Source organism: Hypomesus nipponensis, chromosome 21 (assembly GCF_054491055.1).
Source record: "Hypomesus nipponensis isolate SF chromosome 21, ASM5449105v1, whole genome shotgun sequence".
NCBI classification, from domain to species: domain Eukaryota; kingdom Metazoa; phylum Chordata; class Actinopteri; order Osmeriformes; family Osmeridae; genus Hypomesus; species Hypomesus nipponensis.
Window position 1 is genome coordinate 4,540,001 of NC_140381.1, and position 22,850 is coordinate 4,562,850.

Here is a 22,850-nt window from a genome sequence, read left to right on the forward strand (position 1 = left end):
ACCTTTTTGTTTGGTAGGATTTTGAATACAATTTTGAATTACTGCTGCTAGAATGCCCATTAAAATATTTAAATATAAATAAGGATAAACTATCTTTGTTTACCCTCTTAGACCAATGACTAGAACTTACTGTAGTAGTTTCTGACAGGGACATGTTATAAACTTCAAACTTCTAGAAAATGTAAAAGCACACACTGCACGAAGACAAGAGAGCTCTTTTATTCATCAACACTTGCACATTTCAGTAGTTACTGTGCAGATGCAGCACATATTTTTGTCACCATTGAAAAACGATGCCATATTGAAACATTTGTAAAAACCTTAACATGTGGCATTTAAAAAATGATAAAAATGTGTAGCATATTAACATAGTGCAGTCTTTCTTACATGGACAGATATAACCACTCACACAGGTAGGGATGCAGCGTAAGATTGTACTGGAATGCTCTCATGCTGTAAAACAAATATTTTAACATTATATCATATTTATTTTTTCCTTATTGTCCTGGCTTTAGCTTTAATTTCCTTTAACTTTGGATTGAACCAAGCAGCATGGTTTGTCTTTGCCAGACTGTTGACAGGGTAATGGGGTCAAGGCTACAGCTCTCCCTGCAGGCAGTCAGTGATACCTCACCCTTCACACATCCCCACTCTCTGAACAAGCTGCAAGATGCAGACTAGCACAGTAACCCTGTACAGATTCAGCAGGAATAGCAACTCAGGTCATTCTCATGTAATTATTTATCAAACTATTTAAACCCTGACTCCCTCTGAGACACAGTGAGAAGGTGGACAATGTAAAATAGACACTACATCAGGTTGATTTCAGAGGAGAAGGGCTGCAGTATCTTCAGGGTTATGATGTATTTCACAGACTTTTTAAACCACGGGTAAAAGAAAGCATAAATCAGAGGGTTGAGACAGGAGTTGATCTGAGCAATCCAAATCATAGCGATCTGTGACAACCAATCGGCAGAGAAAGGTGAACAGAAGTATGGAGCAAAACAAAGCATATAAACTACTATAACTATACTGAGAGTTTTTGCTGCTTTTCTCTCTGATTTACTCGTCTTCATCAAGTCTGACTCAGTGCTCACTGAGTTGGACTGGATGCTCCTGGCCTGGGAGATTGCAACAGTGAAAATGATCATGTAAAGAACAATTATAATGCTAAAAGGGAACAAAAAAGAGGCAAAGAGGTCGACAATACTAGAGTAGGGTAAAAATGTAAGAATACACAGTCCAGTACAGCTTTCGTATGCAAGTTTCTTACCAAAGTGATCCATCATTAACCACCCACAGTAAATCATAGAACAAATCCAGTTCAGGACACTAGATAAAATAATTCTCCTCATCGTGACCCTGGAGGGATACAGGAGTGGTTTACACACAGCAATGTAGCGGTCGACAGATATGAGAGCCAGGTTCCATATCGAGGAAACTGAAAAGACACCACTAGAATAAGGGACCAGAGCACACATCAGCCTGCCCAGGTACCAGCAGGGGTTGGATCTGGTGATCATTTCCATAGGAATCATCTGTGCTCCCACCAGGAGGTCGGCCAGGGCCAGGGAGAAGATCAGGACGTTGGTGGGGGTGTGGAGCTGCCTGAAGTGGGAGATGGAGATGAGGACCAGCATGTTGAGCAGCACCGTCAGCACAGACACAAAGGAGAGGGCAGTGTAGACGAGGGCAGACTCGTTCCTGGAGCGAACCTGCGTCTGGCAGGAAGTGTTGAGCAGGCAGGACAGAAGATCTTGTATCTCCTCCTCTCCTGGCAAGATCTGCATGAGGAGGCAGAGGAAGAGAGATCAGCTCACCCACCTCCCTGACCAACCTCACCACTAGCGTCTCCTCCTATTTATCTCTGAAAGATCAGTCCTTCAGCTTCCTCTCTCTCTTTCTCTCTCTCCCCTTTTCCTTGTGTCCTTGCTCCTTACTTGCATTACCATCTTCATCACCTCCTCTTCCTCTCCCCCGACCTTCCAGAGTAGTCAGAAAACTTCACTAATGAGCTTTATCTCTCAGTCGGCACCAGAGGAGCCATTTAGCACCTCTGTCTGTTTGTCTGTTTCCATGACGGTCAAACTCTCACATGCTCAAGAGCAATTAAATGTGTTTGTAGTCAAGTACTAAATATGAACACTTGTACAACAACAAATACAAATGATGCAAAACATATTGTTAAGTGCAGTGCTAGTTTAAAACGTCAAAAGTTAACTTTTCTTAACTAATGATGCCTGTTGCAACCCTGTTAAACTAGAATATGATATATTGACTTTGGAGGCACAATTTCTCTTTTCAACTCTTACAGGATGCATAATGTAGATTGTGTTTGTAACAATTATATTAGAAAACATGTACTGTAAAACACACAGAATTATTACAGTTGTATTCATAATGTATTCCCAAATAATTAACATATAGTAATTCAATATCTAGCAAGCATGTGATGCTTCCTCATTTGATAGCTTATCGGCGCTGTGCTCTCACACAGAACACCTGTGTGAGAGACCAATTGCTTTTGCACCGAGACCTCTGAACTTTGCAGATCGCAACTACGCCCAAATTGACAGGGAAGGCTTGAGTCTAGTTTGGAGGGTGAATAAGTGTCATTAAAATCGAACAAAGCATGTTTCAGCATTGTCAGCGGCACGCTTTCAACAATGGGCTCTGTCTGACACCGTCTGGTGGTTCCACCGCTCAAGAGCGCCCGGTCCCAACACAAGCTCTTCTTCTGTCTGGCCCCGCAATGGTGAAATCAACTCCCCACCTCCATCAGAGACACTGATTGTCTTCCCTCCTTCAAGAAAAGGCTTAAGACGCACTTTTTCCGGGAGTACAACGGTACTTAGGAATGATTTGCTGGACCTGATGCTAGTTTCCTCCAGGATCACAATGACTCTTATTGAGACGTGTTGCTCTTGTTGGTTAGTATTTAAATTGTGGCAACCTCTGTAGCTAGGTGCTCACACCTACGCCAGCGAGTTGACCTCTGTAGCTAGGTGCTCAAACCTACACCAGCGAGGTAACCTCTGTAGCTATAGGTGCTCACACCTACGCCAGCGAGTTGACCTCTGTAGCTAGGTGCTCAAACCTACACCAGCGAGGTAACCTCCGTAGCTAGGTGCTCAAACCTACGCCAGCGAGTTGACCTCTGTAGCTAGGTGCTCAAACCTACACCAGCGAAGTAACCTCTGTAGCTATAGGTGCTCACACCTACTGTCAGGGTTGTGACCCTTTGTTGGCCACCAGAGGCCCTAGCTGTGTTTTCTTGGTTTTAGTTCTGTTACAGTAATCTGTTCTCATTATGACATATAGTTTTCACCTGTGCCTTGTTTGTTCTGTGCTTTTGCAGTGGTTTGGATTCTTAATTCTGTACTTTTTTTCTGGTAACACTTTACAATTAGGGTGCAATAATTAGCGTTCATTAATGCATTAACTAATGCATGAATCATCATCAGTTAATACATAACTAAGAAAGTAATTAATGATGCACTGATCATGAACACATCATTTGGTAATAGGGAGTCACACATGATTTACTCAGGGTTTTAGTTCACACAGTTAACTAACAGTATTAGTTTGCACGATTAACTAAAGTAGTTAACTCACCTATCAGTTAATGTCAATACGAATTGATACATGATTCCAGATTTAATTAATAGGGTAAACTAATGGTAGCCTAATACCTTAATTCATGTGTTCATTATCACAATGGCGGCATCCATGGATTGAGACCGTACCTAGTCATTTGTTAATTGAAATGTGCCTCCTCAACTAAAGTCATAACATAAGATACATTCACTAATCATTATTCACTCAACAAATACTTTTTTCAGAGAAACATTTTATTTAATTTGGACAACACATGCAATGCCACCTTTTTAAGAGGAGTCCACTCGAAGTATCGATCAGATCTTCCGTAGAAAATGCCTGGCTGCACCATATCCGGGATTCTGTACCGATTCATGACGGCGAACTTCAATCTTCGAATGTTAACTTTCCGCTATCCCCTGAGCTCAGCATAATGCATCAATTTGAAAAGGGTGAAAGCTAACAGAGAATAATTTAGCATTTGAATGGTAAAGGCAAACTACGTGGAGCTGACTGACCTCCTCACTCATACAAACTTAACAATGCCAGAGAATGTCTCATATAGATTTATCTGTAGCATCCTTAAACAGGCTCTGACAAAGCTTTTTCAGACATTCCAAGTAGCATAAACTCATTTCCGGGAGGTCTCCTCCCCCCCCACCCCGGGACGCTATCTGGACGCATGAAGTACCCCCTCAACCAGCACGTACCCCCGCACCTATCTCTAACATAAATGACCATTTCGCAGTCTGTTTGTTGCTCTCTCGAAATACAAAATCCCCGATTTCCGGGAGATTGTATAGCATTTGCGGGCGTCAGGGAGCTATTACTATTGAAATGCGGGAGACTCCCGGACCTTCCGAGAGGATGTCTGCTTTTTTACCCATTAAAGTTAGAGCTAGACTAGCTAGCTAATCAGCCAGCTGAAAGGCTATAACCCAGGGGTGCAGATGGAATATAGAGGGTTTTCACAATGCTTCATCGGACCGGAAGTCGCCATCTTGGAGGCACTCCGCATCACAAGAAAGCACTGGCACTGAAGTATATCACGAACGTCGTCAAGGAAAATGGTGAATTATTGCCGTGTTTCACTTTGTACCAATAGGGCAGATCGAGAAAAACACATTATCGACTTCCACAAGTTATTCAAACCAGGGAGAGGAATGCCAGTGATTATCCGAGTAAAGGAGGCGCTTGGTTGGCAAAGCTCAACCAAGATCTACGTGCGAAGAATCTGGACAATATCCGTATTTGTTCGGCACATTTCTTGTCAGGTATTGTGAAATGTTTATTTCAGCGACTCATAACACATTTTCTATTGTAATGATAATATTTTTTATAGTAAAAACAATTAGCCTACTGCTTTTATTGTTTTTACTGTGCTTATTTTACTGTAAAGCTGACATTGACATAATATAATTCACATCAAACTACTGCATGTGTATTATGGAGGACCAAACCTGCCATATTTACAAATGAATGAATGAATAAATAAATGTCCACATCCATGCATTTAGACAGAAATAAACGAATATATATATTCATTAATGCACAATTATCAATCAATAGTTACATATATTTTACATTTATGTATTTATTTATTTTGTATTCATTTATGTATTGATTTATTTATTTATTCATTCATTCATTCATTTATATGTTCATTTATTTATTCATTTATTTATTCATTTATTTATTCATTTATTTATTCATTCATTCATTCATTGTTCCCAATATGATAATGAGAGGAGGCCAGTAGGCGTGGAAACTGATGTTCAGACATTGCAATCAATCCAGAGCCATAGATTCAATCTAGCTAACGCCTGGGACACACTTGCCGCGAAGCGCCCTGGAGCGCCACAATATACTACGAATGGTGCGATGCTGTTCACACTAGACGCGCATTTCTCCACGCCGGTCACCAAGCCTTTCACCTTCTCTGAGATTTTCTTTTCTACATGTAAAGCTGACATGTACATAAACATGGCATAGGCTACAGGCTATTTACTAAATAATTTAGGCAACTTGTTGCTCCAACAATAACCGTCGCAACGGCATCCCATTCCCAACATAACGTGGCAACGTTTGGCTTTTGTTGCCGTAGTCTTTGTAAAATATGTGCTATGGGGCATACAACTCCATTTAGGACTAAGCTACTTTTCATCTTCGATGATTAACTTTGTGTCGTCAATCTTCACAAATTTCTCTTCTGCTTGATTGGGGGCTATATGCCAGATTGTCTATCTCGCTCTTACACACAGGCCAAATATGTTGGTTTGACAATCAACAATCAGGATTTTTTATTTTAAAATGTTGCGTTTTTTTGGGGGTAAACACATGGTTGGCCGGTTAGCGTAGTGAAGTTGGGTGTTAAGTGATAGCCCACAACTGACTGGCTGACTGGTTTTCATGACTGCAGGATGACTAAGCGACGCCAGAGAGATGTAGTTGCTAAACTAATCTATCAAAGTGTTGTTGAATAATCAACAGTTTTAGTCGTCACAAGAGATACAATTTCCTATGGATTGTTCTAGAACACAAGAGACAAAACATTGGGCAAAATCTTGTTGTGGTGGTGTGACGTAAAGAAGCCTATTAGATGCAAATACTGTGTTCAGACAACCAATCTCTGGCCCCTAGATTTGCTGTGACCACTGGTGGGGACAAATATTTTTATCACCCTATATGCCAGCTCTATACCCTCTTATTGGTGGAGATGTTTCAATTGCCTCTTAACATGGGTACAGGGACATGGTTCTACTGTCTGGCAGCAACAACAGATAGCTGATGGAGAAACTGCTGGGTATGATATTTACGTTTCTCACAGAGAGAGAGAGAGAGAGAGAGAGAGAGAGAGGAGGGAGGGAGGGAGGGAGGGAGGGAGGGAGGGAGGGAGGGAGGGAGGGAGGGAGGGAGGGAGGGAGGGAGGGAGGGAGGGAGGGAGGGAGGGAGGGAGGGAGGGAGGGAGGGAGGGAGGGAGGGAGGGAGGGAGGGAGAGGGTGTGTTTGTGTGTTGTTGAATGTTTATATGGAAAAGTCGAGCTCTTGACAGTCTATCAAGATGACATCAAAGTATAGAAAGGATGATGTCTCCATCTGTTGGCTATAAGGCAGCACTGCAATCAATCTTAACTTGAAGGTATTGTATGGGATATCAACATGATTCCTCTTATTTGGCTAGTATTAATAATGGATTACAATTATATTATTATGAAATCAGACTATATTGAATACAAATCTGCCATATGTGGGGATTACTGTTGTCTGTTGGCGAATGTTATGTTTTCTTGTCGTGTTGTTGAGGACACAGGTTAAGCTTACAGTCCCTCATTGCTGTACCTGACGTGAGACAGACGATTCTAAAACCAATAAAAATTGTTTTATGGTAGTTTATTAACCGATTAGGTGGACGCACTTAACTAGGCTTTTACAGTTCTCGCTTTAGATTTGGTCAAGCAAAAGTCTTAACTAAAAATCACTTAAAGCTCAAGTAGTTTCATTAAAATAGTGTAAATTAAATAATAGTTAAGAAATGAATGAACCAGTGAATAACATACAAACAGTACCAGTCAAATGTTTGGACACATTTTCTCGAATATGTTAACCATACATATAAATTTGTAGCTGACTAATGTTTTAATAACCTATTAAAGAGGTATGAATGATAAACAAACAATTATTTATTCTTTTTTTATTGATAAAAAAACTATTAATTATGTATTCATTTTTTATCGTACATGTTCATAAAACATGTACTGTTATCCTTGCACGACATGACCAGCAGCAAGGCCTAATTGACGTGATCTGATATAAAGATAAAACATCCCTCTTCTGATGGTCTGTCAAGTATCATCAATTAAGCAAACCTAAGACTTGCTGTTTTAATGGCAATCCATGTGTACACGTTAAGGAGAATCATTGTGCTTCATGAGTCAACAACTGCTGTGTAAACAGATAGGACGGTTATGTATGAGATCATAGCAAGACTGGCTGTGTCATTCATACACCCCAGTATTGAAACCAGACACATTATAGAAACAATCATGTTGTTTACAGGTACCTGTAATTTTTGGTTAATTGTAGTGCCATCTTTTGACCAGCAGATGACGACTTCTTCCTGCACTCTGGGCATATTGATTGACCGGCAGTGCTTTGTTCGTCCCTTCAATTCTGACTTTGTCATGACGTTTCACCCTCAAACAGCGGTTACCTTTTTGTTTGGTAGGATTTTGAATACAATTTTGAATTACTGCTGCTAGAATGCCCATTAAAATATTTAAATATAAATAAGGATAAACTATCTTTGTTTACCCTCTTAGACCAATGACTAGAACTTACTGTAGTAGTTTCTGACAGGGACATGTTATAAACTTCAAACTTCTAGAAAATGTAAAAGCACACACTGCACGAAGACAAGAGAGCTCTTTTATTCATCAACACTTGCACATTTCAGTAGTTACTGTGCAGATGCAGCACATATTTTTGTCACCATTGAAAAACGATGCCATATTGAAACATTTGTAAAAACCTTAACATGTGGCATTTAAAAAATGATAAAAATGTGTAGCATATTAACATAGTGCAGTCTTTCTTACATGGACAGATATAACCACTCACACAGGTAGGGATGCAGCGTAAGATTGTACTGGAATGCTCTCATGCTGTAAAACAAATATTTTAACATTATATCATATTTATTTTTTCCTTATTGTCCTGGCTTTAGCTTTAATTTCCTTTAACTTTGGATTGAACCAAGCAGCATGGTTTGTCTTTGCCAGACTGTTGACAGGGTAATGGGGTCAAGGCTACAGCTCTCCCTGCAGGCAGTCAGTGATACCTCACCCTTCACACATCCCCACTCTCTGAACAAGCTGCAAGATGCAGACTAGCACAGTAACCCTGTACAGATTCAGCAGGAATAGCAACTCAGGTCATTCTCATGTAATTATTTATCAAACTATTTAAACCCTGACTCCCTCTGAGACACAGTGAGAAGGTGGACAATGTAAAATAGACACTACATCAGGTTGATTTCAGAGGAGAAGGGCTGCAGTATCTTCAGGGTTATGATGTATTTCACAGACTTTTTAAACCACGGGTAAAAGAAAGCATAAATCAGAGGGTTGAGACAGGAGTTGATCTGAGCAATCCAAATCATAGCGATCTGTGACAACCAATCGGCAGAGAAAGGTGAACAGAAGTATGGAGCAAAACAAAGCATATAAACTACTATAACTATACTGAGAGTTTTTGCTGCTTTTCTCTCTGATTTACTCGTCTTCATCAAGTCTGACTCAGTGCTCACTGAGTTGGACTGGATGCTCCTGGCCTGGGAGATTGCAACAGTGAAAATGATCATGTAAAGAACAATTATAATGCTAAAAGGGAACAAAAAAGAGGCAAAGAGGTCGACAATACTAGAGTAGGGTAAAAATGTAAGAATACACAGTCCAGTACAGCTTTCGTATGCAAGTTTCTTACCAAAGTGATCCATCATTAACCACCCACAGTAAATCATAGAACAAATCCAGTTCAGGACACTAGATAAAATAATTCTCCTCATCGTGACCCTGGAGGGATACAGGAGTGGTTTACACACAGCAATGTAGCGGTCGACAGATATGAGAGCCAGGTTCCATATCGAGGAAACTGAAAAGACACCACTAGAATAAGGGACCAGAGCACACATCAGCCTGCCCAGGTACCAGCAGGGGTTGGATCTGGTGATCATTTCCATAGGAATCATCTGTGCTCCCACCAGGAGGTCGGCCAGGGCCAGGGAGAAGATCAGGACGTTGGTGGGGGTGTGGAGCTGCCTGAAGTGGGAGATGGAGATGAGGACCAGCATGTTGAGCAGCACCGTCAGCACAGACACAAAGGAGAGGGCAGTGTAGACGAGGGCAGACTCGTTCCTGGAGCGAACCTGCGTCTGGCAGGAAGTGTTGAGCAGGCAGGACAGAAGATCTTGTATCTCCTCCTCTCCTGGCAAGATCTGCATGAGGAGGCAGAGGAAGAGAGATCAGCTCACCCACCTCCCTGACCAACCTCACCACTAGCGTCTCCTCCTATTTATCTCTGAAAGATCAGTCCTTCAGCTTCCTCTCTCTCTTTCTCTCTCTCCCCTTTTCCTTGTGTCCTTGCTCCTTACTTGCATTACCATCTTCATCACCTCCTCTTCCTCTCCCCCGACCTTCCAGAGTAGTCAGAAAACTTCACTAATGAGCTTTATCTCTCAGTCGGCACCAGAGGAGCCATTTAGCACCTCTGTCTGTTTGTCTGTTTCCATGACGGTCAAACTCTCACATGCTCAAGAGCAATTAAATGTGTTTGTAGTCAAGTACTAAATATGAACACTTGTACAACAACAAATACAAATGATGCAAAACATATTGTTAAGTGCAGTGCTAGTTTAAAACGTCAAAAGTTAACTTTTCTTAACTAATGATGCCTGTTGCAACCCTGTTAAACTAGAATATGATATATTGACTTTGGAGGCACAATTTCTCTTTTCAACTCTTACAGGATGCATAATGTAGATTGTGTTTGTAACAATTATATTAGAAAACATGTACTGTAAAACACACAGAATTATTACAGTTGTATTCATAATGTATTCCCAAATAATTAACATATAGTAATTCAATATCTAGCAAGCATGTGATGCTTCCTCATTTGATAGCTTATCGGCGCTGTGCTCTCACACAGAACACCTGTGTGAGAGACCAATTGCTTTTGCACCGAGACCTCTGAACTTTGCAGATCGCAACTACGCCCAAATTGACAGGGAAGGCTTGAGTCTAGTTTGGAGGGTGAATAAGTGTCATTAAAATCGAACAAAGCATGTTTCAGCATTGTCAGCGGCACGCTTTCAACAATGGGCTCTGTCTGACACCGTCTGGTGGTTCCACCGCTCAAGAGCGCCCGGTCCCAACACAAGCTCTTCTTCTGTCTGGCCCCGCAATGGTGAAATCAACTCCCCACCTCCATCAGAGACACTGATTGTCTTCCCTCCTTCAAGAAAAGGCTTAAGACGCACTTTTTCCGGGAGTACAACGGTACTTAGGAATGATTTGCTGGACCTGATGCTAGTTTCCTCCAGGATCACAATGACTCTTATTGAGACGTGTTGCTCTTGTTGGTTAGTATTTAAATTGTGGCAACCTCTGTAGCTAGGTGCTCACACCTACGCCAGCGAGTTGACCTCTGTAGCTAGGTGCTCAAACCTACACCAGCGAGGTAACCTCTGTAGCTATAGGTGCTCACACCTACGCCAGCGAGTTGACCTCTGTAGCTAGGTGCTCAAACCTACACCAGCGAGGTAACCTCCGTAGCTAGGTGCTCAAACCTACGCCAGCGAGTTGACCTCTGTAGCTAGGTGCTCAAACCTACACCAGCGAAGTAACCTCTGTAGCTATAGGTGCTCACACCTACTGTCAGGGTTGTGACCCTTTGTTGGCCACCAGAGGCCCTAGCTGTGTTTTCTTGGTTTTAGTTCTGTTACAGTAATCTGTTCTCATTATGACATATAGTTTTCACCTGTGCCTTGTTTGTTCTGTGCTTTTGCAGTGGTTTGGATTCTTAATTCTGTACTTTTTTTCTGGTAACACTTTACAATTAGGGTGCAATAATTAGCGTTCATTAATGCATTAACTAATGCATGAATCATCATCAGTTAATACATAACTAAGAAAGTAATTAATGATGCACTGATCATGAACACATCATTTGGTAATAGGGAGTCACACATGATTTACTCAGGGTTTTAGTTCACACAGTTAACTAACAGTATTAGTTTGCACGATTAACTAAAGTAGTTAACTCACCTATCAGTTAATGTCAATACGAATTGATACATGATTCCAGATTTAATTAATAGGGTAAACTAATGGTAGCCTAATACCTTAATTCATGTGTTCATTATCACAATGGCGGCATCCATGGATTGAGACCGTACCTAGTCATTTGTTAATTGAAATGTGCCTCCTCAACTAAAGTCATAACATAAGATACATTCACTAATCATTATTCACTCAACAAATACTTTTTTCAGAGAAACATTTTATTTAATTTGGACAACACATGCAATGCCACCTTTTTAAGAGGAGTCCACTCGAAGTATCGATCAGATCTTCCGTAGAAAATGCCTGGCTGCACCATATCCGGGATTCTGTACCGATTCATGACGGCGAACTTCAATCTTCGAATGTTAACTTTCCGCTATCCCCTGAGCTCAGCATAATGCATCAATTTGAAAAGGGTGAAAGCTAACAGAGAATAATTTAGCATTTGAATGGTAAAGGCAAACTACGTGGAGCTGACTGACCTCCTCACTCATACAAACTTAACAATGCCAGAGAATGTCTCATATAGATTTATCTGTAGCATCCTTAAACAGGCTCTGACAAAGCTTTTTCAGACATTCCAAGTAGCATAAACTCATTTCCGGGAGGTCTCCTCCCCCCCCACCCCGGGACGCTATCTGGACGCATGAAGTACCCCCTCAACCAGCACGTACCCCCGCACCTATCTCTAACATAAATGACCATTTCGCAGTCTGTTTGTTGCTCTCTCGAAATACAAAATCCCCGATTTCCGGGAGATTGTATAGCATTTGCGGGCGTCAGGGAGCTATTACTATTGAAATGCGGGAGACTCCCGGACCTTCCGAGAGGATGTCTGCTTTTTTACCCATTAAAGTTAGAGCTAGACTAGCTAGCTAATCAGCCAGCTGAAAGGCTATAACCCAGGGGTGCAGATGGAATATAGAGGGTTTTCACAATGCTTCATCGGACCGGAAGTCGCCATCTTGGAGGCACTCCGCATCACAAGAAAGCACTGGCACTGAAGTATATCACGAACGTCGTCAAGGAAAATGGTGAATTATTGCCGTGTTTCACTTTGTACCAATAGGGCAGATCGAGAAAAACACATTATCGACTTCCACAAGTTATTCAAACCAGGGAGAGGAATGCCAGTGATTATCCGAGTAAAGGAGGCGCTTGGTTGGCAAAGCTCAACCAAGATCTACGTGCGAAGAATCTGGACAATATCCGTATTTGTTCGGCACATTTCTTGTCAGGTATTGTGAAATGTTTATTTCAGCGACTCATAACACATTTTCTATTGTAATGATAATATTTTTAATAGTAAAAACAATTAGCCTACTGCTTTTATTGTTTTTACTGTGCTTATTTTACTGTAAAGCTGACATTGACATAATATAATTCACATCAAACTACTGCATGTGTATTATGGAGGACCAAACCTGCCATATTTACAAATGAATGAATGAATAAATAAATGTCCACATCCATGCATTTAGACAGAAATAAACGAATATATATATTAATTAATGCACAATTATCAATCAATAGTTACATATATTTTACATTTATGTATTTATTTATTTTGTATTCATTTATGTATTGATTTATGTATTTATTTATTCATTCATTCATTCATTCATTTATATGTTCATTTATTTATTCATTTATTTATTCATTTATTTATTCATTTATTTATTCATTCATTCATTCATTGTTCCCAATATGATAATGAGAGGAGGCCAGTAGGCGTGGAAACTGATGTTCAGACATTGCAATCAATCCAGAGCCATAGATTCAATCTAGCTAACGCCTGGGACACACTTGCCGCGAAGCGCCCTGGAGCGCCACAATATACTACGAATGGTGCGATGCTGTTCACACTAGACGCGCATTTCTCCACGCCGGTCACCAAGCCTTTCACCTTCTCTGAGATTTTCTTTTCTACATGTAAAGCTGACATGTACATAAACATGGCATAGGCTACAGGCTATTTACTAAATAATTTAGGCAACTTGTTGCTCCAACAATAACCGTCGCAACGGCATCCCATTCCCAACATAACGTGGCAACGTTTGGCTTTTGTTGCCGTAGTCTTTGTAAAATATGTGCTATGGGGCATACAACTCCATTTAGGACTAAGCTACTTTTCATCTTCGATGATTAACTTTGTGTCGTCAATCTTCACAAATTTCTCTTCTGCTTGATTGGGGGCTATATGCCAGATTGTCTATCTCGCTCTTACACACAGGCCAAATATGTTGGTTTGACAATCAACAATCAGGATTTTTTATTTTAAAATGTTGCGTTTTTTTGGGGGTAAACACATGGTTGGCCGGTTAGCGTAGTGAAGTTGGGTGTTAAGTGATAGCCCACAACTGACTGGCTGACTGGTTTTCATGACTGCAGGATGACTAAGCGACGCCAGAGAGATGTAGTTGCTAAACTAATCTATCAAAGTGTTGTTGAATAATCAACAGTTTTAGTCGTCACAAGAGATACAATTTCCTATGGATTGTTCTAGAACACAAGAGACAAAACATTGGGCAAAATCTTGTTGTGGTGGTGTGACGTAAAGAAGCCTATTAGATGCAAATACTGTGTTCAGACAACCAATCTCTGGCCCCTAGATTTGCTGTGACCACTGGTGGGGACAAATATTTTTATCACCCTATATGCCAGCTCTATACCCTCTTATTGGTGGAGATGTTTCAATTGCCTCTTAACATGGGTACAGGGACATGGTTCTACTGTCTGGCAGCAACAACAGATAGCTGATGGAGAAACTGCTGGGTATGATATTTACGTTTCTCACAGAGAGAGAGAGAGAGAGAGAGAGAGAGAGAGGAGGGAGGGAGGGAGGGAGGGAGGGAGGGAGGGAGGGAGGGAGGGAGGGAGGGAGGGAGGGAGGGAGGGAGGGAGGGAGGGAGGGAGGGAGGGAGGGAGGGAGGGAGGGAGGGAGGGAGGGAGAGGGTGTGTTTGTGTGTTGTTGAATGTTTATATGGAAAAGTCGAGCTCTTGACAGTCTATCAAGATGACATCAAAGTATAGAAAGGATGATGTCTCCATCTGTTGGCTATAAGGCAGCACTGCAATCAATCTTAACTTGAAGGTATTGTATGGGATATCAACATGATTCCTCTTATTTGGCTAGTATTAATAATGGATTACAATTATATTATTATGAAATCAGACTATATTGAATACAAATCTGCCATATGTGGGGATTACTGTTGTCTGTTGGCGAATGTTATGTTTTCTTGTCGTGTTGTTGAGGACACAGGTTAAGCTTACAGTCCCTCATTGCTGTACCTGACGTGAGACAGACGATTCTAAAACCAATAAAAATTGTTTTATGGTAGTTTATTAACCGATTAGGTGGACGCACTTAACTACGCTTTTACAGTTCTCGCTTTAGATTTGGTCAAGCAAAAGTCTTAACTAAAAATCACTTAAAGCTCAAGTAGTTTCATTAAAATAGTGTAAATTAAATAATAGTTAAGAAATGAATGAACCAGTGAATAACATACAAACAGTACCAGTCAAATGTTTGGACACATTTTCTCGAATATGTTAACCATACATATAAATTTGTAGCTGACTAATGTTTTAATAACCTATTAAAGAGGTATGAATGATAAACAAACAATTATTTATTCTTTTTTTATTGATAAAAAAACTATTAATTATGTATTCATTTTTTATCGTACATGTTCATAAAACATGTACTGTTATCCTTGCACGACATGACCAGCAGCAAGGCCTAATTGACGTGATCTGATATAAAGATAAAACATCCCTCTTCTGATGGTCTGTCAAGTATCATCAATTAAGCAAACCTAAGACTTGCTGTTTTAATGGCAATCCATGTGTACACGTTAAGGAGAATCATTGTGCTTCATGAGTCAACAACTGCTGTGTAAACAGATAGGACGGTTATGTATGAGATCATAGCAAGACTGGCTGTGTCATTCATACACCCCAGTATTGAAACCAGACACATTATAGAAACAATCATGTTGTTTACAGGTACCTGTAATTTTTGGTTAATTGTAGTGCCATCTTTTGACCAGCAGATGACGACTTCTTCCTGCACTCTGGGCATATTGATTGACCGGCAGTGCTTTGTTCGTCCCTTCAATTCTGACTTTGTCATGACGTTTCACCCTCAAACAGCGGTTACCTTTTTGTTTGGTAGGATTTTGAATACAATTTTGAATTACTGCTGCTAGAATGCCCATTAAAATATTTAAATATAAATAAGGATAAACTATCTTTGTTTACCCTCTTAGACCAATGACTAGAACTTACTGTAGTAGTTTCTGACAGGGACATGTTATAAACTTCAAACTTCTAGAAAATGTAAAAGCACACACTGCACGAAGACAAGAGAGCTCTTTTATTCATCAACACTTGCACATTTCAGTAGTTACTGTGCAGATGCAGCACATATTTTTGTCACCATTGAAAAACGATGCCATATTGAAACATTTGTAAAAACCTTAACATGTGGCATTTAAAAAATGATAAAAATGTGTAGCATATTAACATAGTGCAGTCTTTCTTACATGGACAGATATAACCACTCACACAGGTAGGGATGCAGCGTAAGATTGTACTGGAATGCTCTCATGCTGTAAAACAAATATTTTAACATTATATCATATTTATTTTTTCCTTATTGTCCTGGCTTTAGCTTTAATTTCCTTTAACTTTGGATTGAACCAAGCAGCATGGTTTGTCTTTGCCAGACTGTTGACAGGGTAATGGGGTCAAGGCTACAGCTCTCCCTGCAGGCAGTCAGTGATACCTCACCCTTCACACATCCCCACTCTCTGAACAAGCTGCAAGATGCAGACTAGCACAGTAACCCTGTACAGATTCAGCAGGAATAGCAACTCAGGTCATTCTCATGTAATTATTTATCAAACTATTTAAACCCTGACTCCCTCTGAGACACAGTGAGAAGGTGGACAATGTAAAATAGACACTACATCAGGTTGATTTCAGAGGAGAAGGGCTGCAGTATCTTCAGGGTTATGATGTATTTCACAGACTTTTTAAACCACGGGTAAAAGAAAGCATAAATCAGAGGGTTGAGACAGGAGTTGATCTGAGCAATCCAAATCATAGCGATCTGTGACAACCAATCGGCAGAGAAAGGTGAACAGAAGTATGGAGCAAAACAAAGCATATAAACTACTATAACTATACTGAGAGTTTTTGCTGCTTTTCTCTCTGATTTACTCGTCTTCATCAAGTCTGACTCAGTGCTCACTGAGTTGGACTGGATGCTCCTGGCCTGGGAGATTGCAACAGTGAAAATGATCATGTAAAGAACAATTATAATGCTAAAAGGGAACAAAAAGAGGCAAAGAGGTCGACAATACTAGAGTAGGGTAAAAATGTAAGAATACACAGTCCAGTACAGCTTTCGTATGCAAGTTTCTTACCAAAGTGATCCATCATTAACCACCCACAGTAAATCATAGAACAAATCCAGTTCAGGACACTAGATAAAATAATTCTCCTCATCGTGACCCTGGAGGGATACAGGAGTGGTTTACACACAGCAATGTAGCGGTCGACAGATATGAGAGCCAGGTTCCATATCGAGGAAACTGAAAAGACACCACTAGAATAAGGGACCAGAGCACACATCAGCCTGCCCAGGTACCAGCAGGGGTTGGATCTGGTGATCATTTCCATAGGAATCATCTGTGCTCCCACCAGGAGGTCGGCCAGGGCCAGGGAGAAGATCAGGACGTTGGTGGGGGTGTGGAGCTGCCTGAAGTGGGAGATGGAGATGAGGACCAGCATGTTGAGCAGCACCGTCAGCACAGACACAAAGGAGAGGGCAGTGTAGACGAGGGCAGACTCGTTCCTGGAGCGAACCTGCGTCTGGCAGGAAGTGTTGAGCAGGCAGGACAGAAGATCTTGTATCTCCTCCTCTCCTGGCAAGATCTGCATGAGGAGGCAGAGGAAGAGAGATCAGCTCACCCACCTCCCTGACCAACCTCACCACTAGCGTCTCCTCCTATTTATCTCTGAAAGATCAGTCCTTCAGCTTCCTCTCTCTCTTTCTCTCTCTCCCCTTTTCCTTGTGTCCTTGCTCCTTACTTGCATTACCATCTTCATCACCTCCTCTTCCTCTCCCCCGACCTTCCAGAGTAGTCAGAAAACTTCACTAATGAGCTTTATCTCTCAGTCGGCACCAGAGGAGCCATTTAGCACCTCTGTCTGTTTGTCTGTTTCCATGACGGTCAAACTCTCACATGCTCAAGAGCAATTAAATGTGTTTGTAGTCAAGTACTAAATATGAACACTTGTACAACAACAAATACAAATGATGCAAAACATATTGTTAAGTGCAGTGCTAGTTTAAAACGTCAAAAGTTAACTTTTCTTAACTAATGATGCCTGTTGCAACCCTGTTAAACTAGAATATGATATATTGACTTTGGAGGCACAATTTCTCTTTTCAACTCTTACAGGATGCATAATGTAGATTGTGTTTGTAACAATTATATTAGAAAACATGTACTGTAAAACACACAGAATTATTACAGTTGTATTCATAATGTATTCCCAAATAATTAACATATAGTAATTCAATATCTAGCAAGCATGTGATGCTTCCTCATTTGATAGCTTATCGGCGCTGTGCTCTCACACAGAACACCTGTGTGAGAGACCAATTGCTTTTGCACCGAGACCTCTGAACTTTGCAGATCGCAACTACGCCCAAATTGACAGGGAAGGCTTGAGTCTAGTTTGGAGGGTGAATAAGTGTCATTAAAATCGAACAAAGCATGTTTCAGCATTGTCAGCGGCACGCTTTCAACAATGGGCTCTGTCTGACACCGTCTGGTGGTTCCACCGCTCAAGAGCGCCCGGTCCCAACACAAGCTCTTCTTCTGTCTGGCCCCGCAATGGTGAAATCAACTCCCCACCTCCATCAGAGACACTGATTGTCTTCCCTCCTTCAAGAAAAGGCTTAAGACGCACTTTTTCCGGGAGTACAACGGTACTTAGGAATGATTTGCTGGACCTGATGCTAGTTTCCTCCAGGATCACAATGACTCTTATTGAGACGTGTTGCTCTTGTTGGTTAGTATTTAAATTGTGGCAACCTCTGTAGCTAGGTGCTCACACCTACGCCAGCGAGTTGACCTCTGTAGCTAGGTGCTCAAACCTACACCAGCGAGGTAACCTCTGTAGCTATAGGTGCTCACACCTACGCCAGCGAGTTGACCTCTGTAGCTAGGTGCTCAAACCTACACCAGCGAGGTAACCTCCGTAGCTAGGTGCTCAAACCTACGCCAGCGAGTTGACCTCTGTAGCTAGGTGCTCAAACCTACACCAGCGAAGTAACCTCTGTAGCTATAGGTGCTCACACCTACTGTCAGGGTTGTGACCCTTTGTTGGCCACCAGAGGCCCTAGCTGTGTTTTCTTGGTTTTAGTTCTGTTACAGTAATCTGTTCTCATTATGACATATAGTTTTCACCTGTGCCTTGTTTGTTCTGTGCTTTTGGAGTGGTTTGGATTCTTAATTCTGTACTTTTTTTCTGGTAACACTTTACAATTAGGGTGCAATAATTAGCGTTCATTAATGCATTAACTAATGCATGAATCATCATCAGTTAATACATAACTAAGAAAGTAATTAATGATGCACTGATCATGAACACATCATTTGGTAATAGGGAGTCACACATGATTTACTCAGGGTTTTAGTTCACACAGTTAACTAACAGTATTAGTTTGCACGATTAACTAAAGTAGTTAACTCACCTATCAGTTAATGTCAATACGAATTGATACATGATTCCAGATTTAATTAATAGGGTAAACTAATGGTAGCCTAATACCTTAATTCATGTGTTCATTATCACAATGGCGGCATCCATGGATTGAGACCGTACCTAGTCATTTGTTAATTGTAATGTGCCTCCTCAACTAAAGTCATAACATAAGATACATTCACTAATCATTATTCACTCAACAAATACTTTTATCAGAGAAACAACATTTAAATAAACTCTTATGAGTTGGAATCCTGCATTACAGTCAAAATTACTTTTTGACAAATGGATGACTACCATGCCGTTAGCAAAACATTTTATTTAATTTGGACAACACATGCAATGCCACCTTTTTAAGAGGAGTCCACTCGAAGTATCGATCAGATCTTCCGTAGAAAATGCCTGGCTGCACCATATCCGGGATTCTGTACCGATTCATGACGGCGAACTTCAATCTTCGAATGTTAACTTTCCGCTATCCCCTGAGCTCAGCATAATGCATCAATTTGAAAAGGGTGAAAGCTAACAGAGAATAATTTAGCATTTGAATGGTAAAGGCAAACTACGTGGAGCTGACTGACCTCCTCACTCATACAAACTTAACAATGCCAGAGAATGTCTCATATAGATTTATCTGTAGCATCCTTAAACAGGCTCTGACAAAGCTTTTTCAGACATTCCAAGTAGCATAAACTCATTTCCGGGAGGTCTCCTCCCCCCCCACCCCGGGACGCTATCTGGACGCATGAAGTACCCCCTCAACCAGCACGTACCCCCGCACCTATCTCTAACATAAATGACCATTTCGCAGTCTGTTTGTTGCTCTCTCGAAATACAAAATCCCCGATTTCCGGGAGATTGTATAGCATTTGCGGGCGTCAGGGAGCTATTACTATTGAAATGCGGGAGACTCCCGGACCTTCCGAGAGGATGTCTGCTTTTTTACCCATTAAAGTTAGAGCTAGACTAGCTAGCTAATCAGCCAGCTGAAAGGCTATAACCCAGGGGTGCAGATGGAATATAGAGGGTTTTCACAATGCTTCATCGGACCGGAAGTCGCCATCTTGGAGGCACTCCGCATCACAAGAAAGCACTGGCACTGAAGTATATCACGAACGTCGTCAAGGAAAATGGTGAATTATTGCCGTGTTTCACTTTGTACCAATAGGGCAGATCGAGAAAAACACATTATCGACTTCCACAAGTTATTCAAACCAGGGAGAGGAATGCCAGTGATTATCCGAGTAAAGGAGGCGCTTGGTTGGCAAAGCTCAACCAAGATCTACGTGCGAAGAATCTGGACAATATCCGTATTTGTTCGGCACATTTCTTGTCAGGTATTGTGAAATGTTTATTTCAGCGACTCATAACACATTTTCTATTGTAATGATAATATTTTTTATAGTAAAAACAATTAGCCTACTGCTTTTATTGTTTTTACTGTGCTTATTTTACTGTAAAGCTGACATTGACATAATATAATTCACATCAAACTACTGCATGTGTATTATGGAGGACCAAACCTGCCATATTTACAAATGAATGAATGAATAAATAAATGTCCACATCCATGCATTTAGACAGAAATAAACGAATATATATATTCATTAATGCACAATTATCAATCAATAGTTACATATATTTTACATTTATGTATTTATTTATTTTGTATTCATTTATGTATTGATTTATTTATTTATTCATTCATTCATTCATTTATATGTTCATTTATTTATTCATTTATTTATTCATTTGTTTATTCATTTATTTATTCATTCATTCATTCATTGTTCCCAATATGATAATGAGAGGAGGCCAGTAGGCGTGGAAACTGATGTTCAGACATTGCAATCAATCCAGAGCCATAGATTCAATCTAGCTAACGCCTGGGACACACTTGCCGCGAAGCGCCCTGGAGCGCCACAATATACTACGAATGGTGCGATGCTGTTCACACTAGACGCGCATTTCTCCACGCCGGTCACCAAGCCTTTCACCTTCTCTGAGATTTTCTTTTCTACATGTAAAGCTGACATGTACATAAACATGGCATAGGCTACAGGCTATTTACTAAATAATTTAGGCAACTTGTTGCTCCAACAATAACCGTCGCAACGGCATCCCATTCCCAACATAACGTGGCAACGTTTGGCTTTTGTTGCCGTAGTCTTTGTAAAATATGTGCTATGGGGCATACAACTCCATTTAGGACTAAGCTACTTTTCATCTTCGATGATTAACTTTGTGTCGTCAATCTTCACAAATTTCTCTTCTGCTTGATTGGGGGCTATATGCCAGATTGTCTATCTCGCTCTTACACACAGGCCAAATATGTTGGTTTGACAATCAACAATCAGGATTTTTTATTTTAAAATGTTGCGTTTTTTTGGGGGTAAACACATGGTTGGCCGGTTAGCGTAGTGAAGTTGGGTGTTAAGTGATAGCCCACAACTGACTGGCTGACTGGTTTTCATGACTGCAGGATGACTAAGCGACGCCAGAGAGATGTAGTTGCTAAACTAATCTATCAAAGTGTTGTTGAATAATCAACAGTTTTAGTCGTCACAAGAGATACAATTTCCTATGGATTGTTCTAGAACACAAGAGACAAAACATTGGGCAAAATCTTGTTGTGGTGGTGTGACGTAAAGAAGCCTATTAGATGCAAATACTGTGTTCAGACAACCAATCTCTGGCCCCTAGATTTGCTGTGACCACTGGTGGGGACAAATATTTTTATCACCCTATATGCCAGCTCTATACCCTCTTATTGGTGGAGATGTTTCAATTGCCTCTTAACATGGGTACAGGGACATGGTTCTACTGTCTGGCAGCAACAACAGATAGCTGATGGAGAAACTGCTGGGTATGATATTTACGTTTCTCACAGAGAGAGAGAGAGAGAGAGAGAGAGAGAGAGGAGGGAGGGAGGGAGGGAGGGAGGGAGGGAGGGAGGGAGGGAGGGAGGGAGGGAGGGAGGGAGGGAGGGAGGGAGGGAGGGAGGGAGGGAGGGAGGGAGGGAGGGAGGGAGGGAGGGAGGGAGAGGGTGTGTTTGTGTGTTGTTGAATGTTTATATGGAAAAGTCGAGCTCTTGACAGTCTATCAAGATGACATCAAAGTATAGAAAGGATGATGTCTCCATCTGTTGGCTATAAGGCAGCACTGCAATCAATCTTAACTTGAAGGTATTGTATGGGATATCAACATGATTCCTCTTATTTGGCTAGTATTAATAATGGATTACAATTATATTATTATGAAATCAGACTATATTGAATACAAATCTGCCATATGTGGGGATTACTGTTGTCTGTTGGCGAATGTTATGTTTTCTTGTCGTGTTGTTGAGGACACAGGTTAAGCTTACAGTCCCTCATTGCTGTACCTGACGTGAGACAGACGATTCTAAAACCAATAAAAATTGTTTTATGGTAGTTTATTAACCGATTAGGTGGACGCACTTAACTAGGCTTTTACAGTTCTCGCTTTAGATTTGGTCAAGCAAAAGTCTTAACTAAAAATCACTTAAAGCTCAAGTAGTTTCATTAAAATAGTGTAAATTAAATAATAGTTAAGAAATGAATGAACCAGTGAATAACATACAAACAGTACCAGTCAAATGTTT

The 22,850-nt window shown here is 40.8% G+C and overlaps 2 protein-coding genes and 1 pseudogene across 2 annotated transcripts; all 3 read right to left on the minus strand.

Annotated features, from left to right (window-relative positions):
• Window positions 1-794: 794 nt before the first annotated feature.
• LOC146237554 (trace amine-associated receptor 13c-like) lies at window positions 795-1,952 on the minus strand. The gene is made up of 2 exons (XM_084685951.1): window positions 1,941-1,952; window positions 795-1,784 (listed from the first exon to the last, which is right to left on the minus strand). The coding sequence occupies exons 1-2, from the start codon at window positions 1,950-1,952 to the stop codon at window positions 810-812; spliced, it is 987 nt and encodes a 328-aa protein (XP_084542077.1). The 3' UTR covers window positions 795-809.
• A 6,646-nt stretch (window positions 1,953-8,598) lies between these two features.
• On the minus strand, window positions 8,599-9,756 carry LOC146237555 (trace amine-associated receptor 13c-like). Its single transcript, XM_084685952.1, has 2 exons — window positions 9,745-9,756; window positions 8,599-9,588 (listed from the first exon to the last, which is right to left on the minus strand). The coding sequence occupies exons 1-2, from the start codon at window positions 9,754-9,756 to the stop codon at window positions 8,614-8,616; spliced, it is 987 nt and encodes a 328-aa protein (XP_084542078.1). The 3' UTR covers window positions 8,599-8,613.
• Window positions 9,757-16,394: 6,638 nt separating this feature from the next.
• Window positions 16,395-17,551, minus strand: LOC146237556 (trace amine-associated receptor 13c-like; annotated as a pseudogene).
• Between the last annotated feature and the right edge of the window lie 5,299 nt (window positions 17,552-22,850).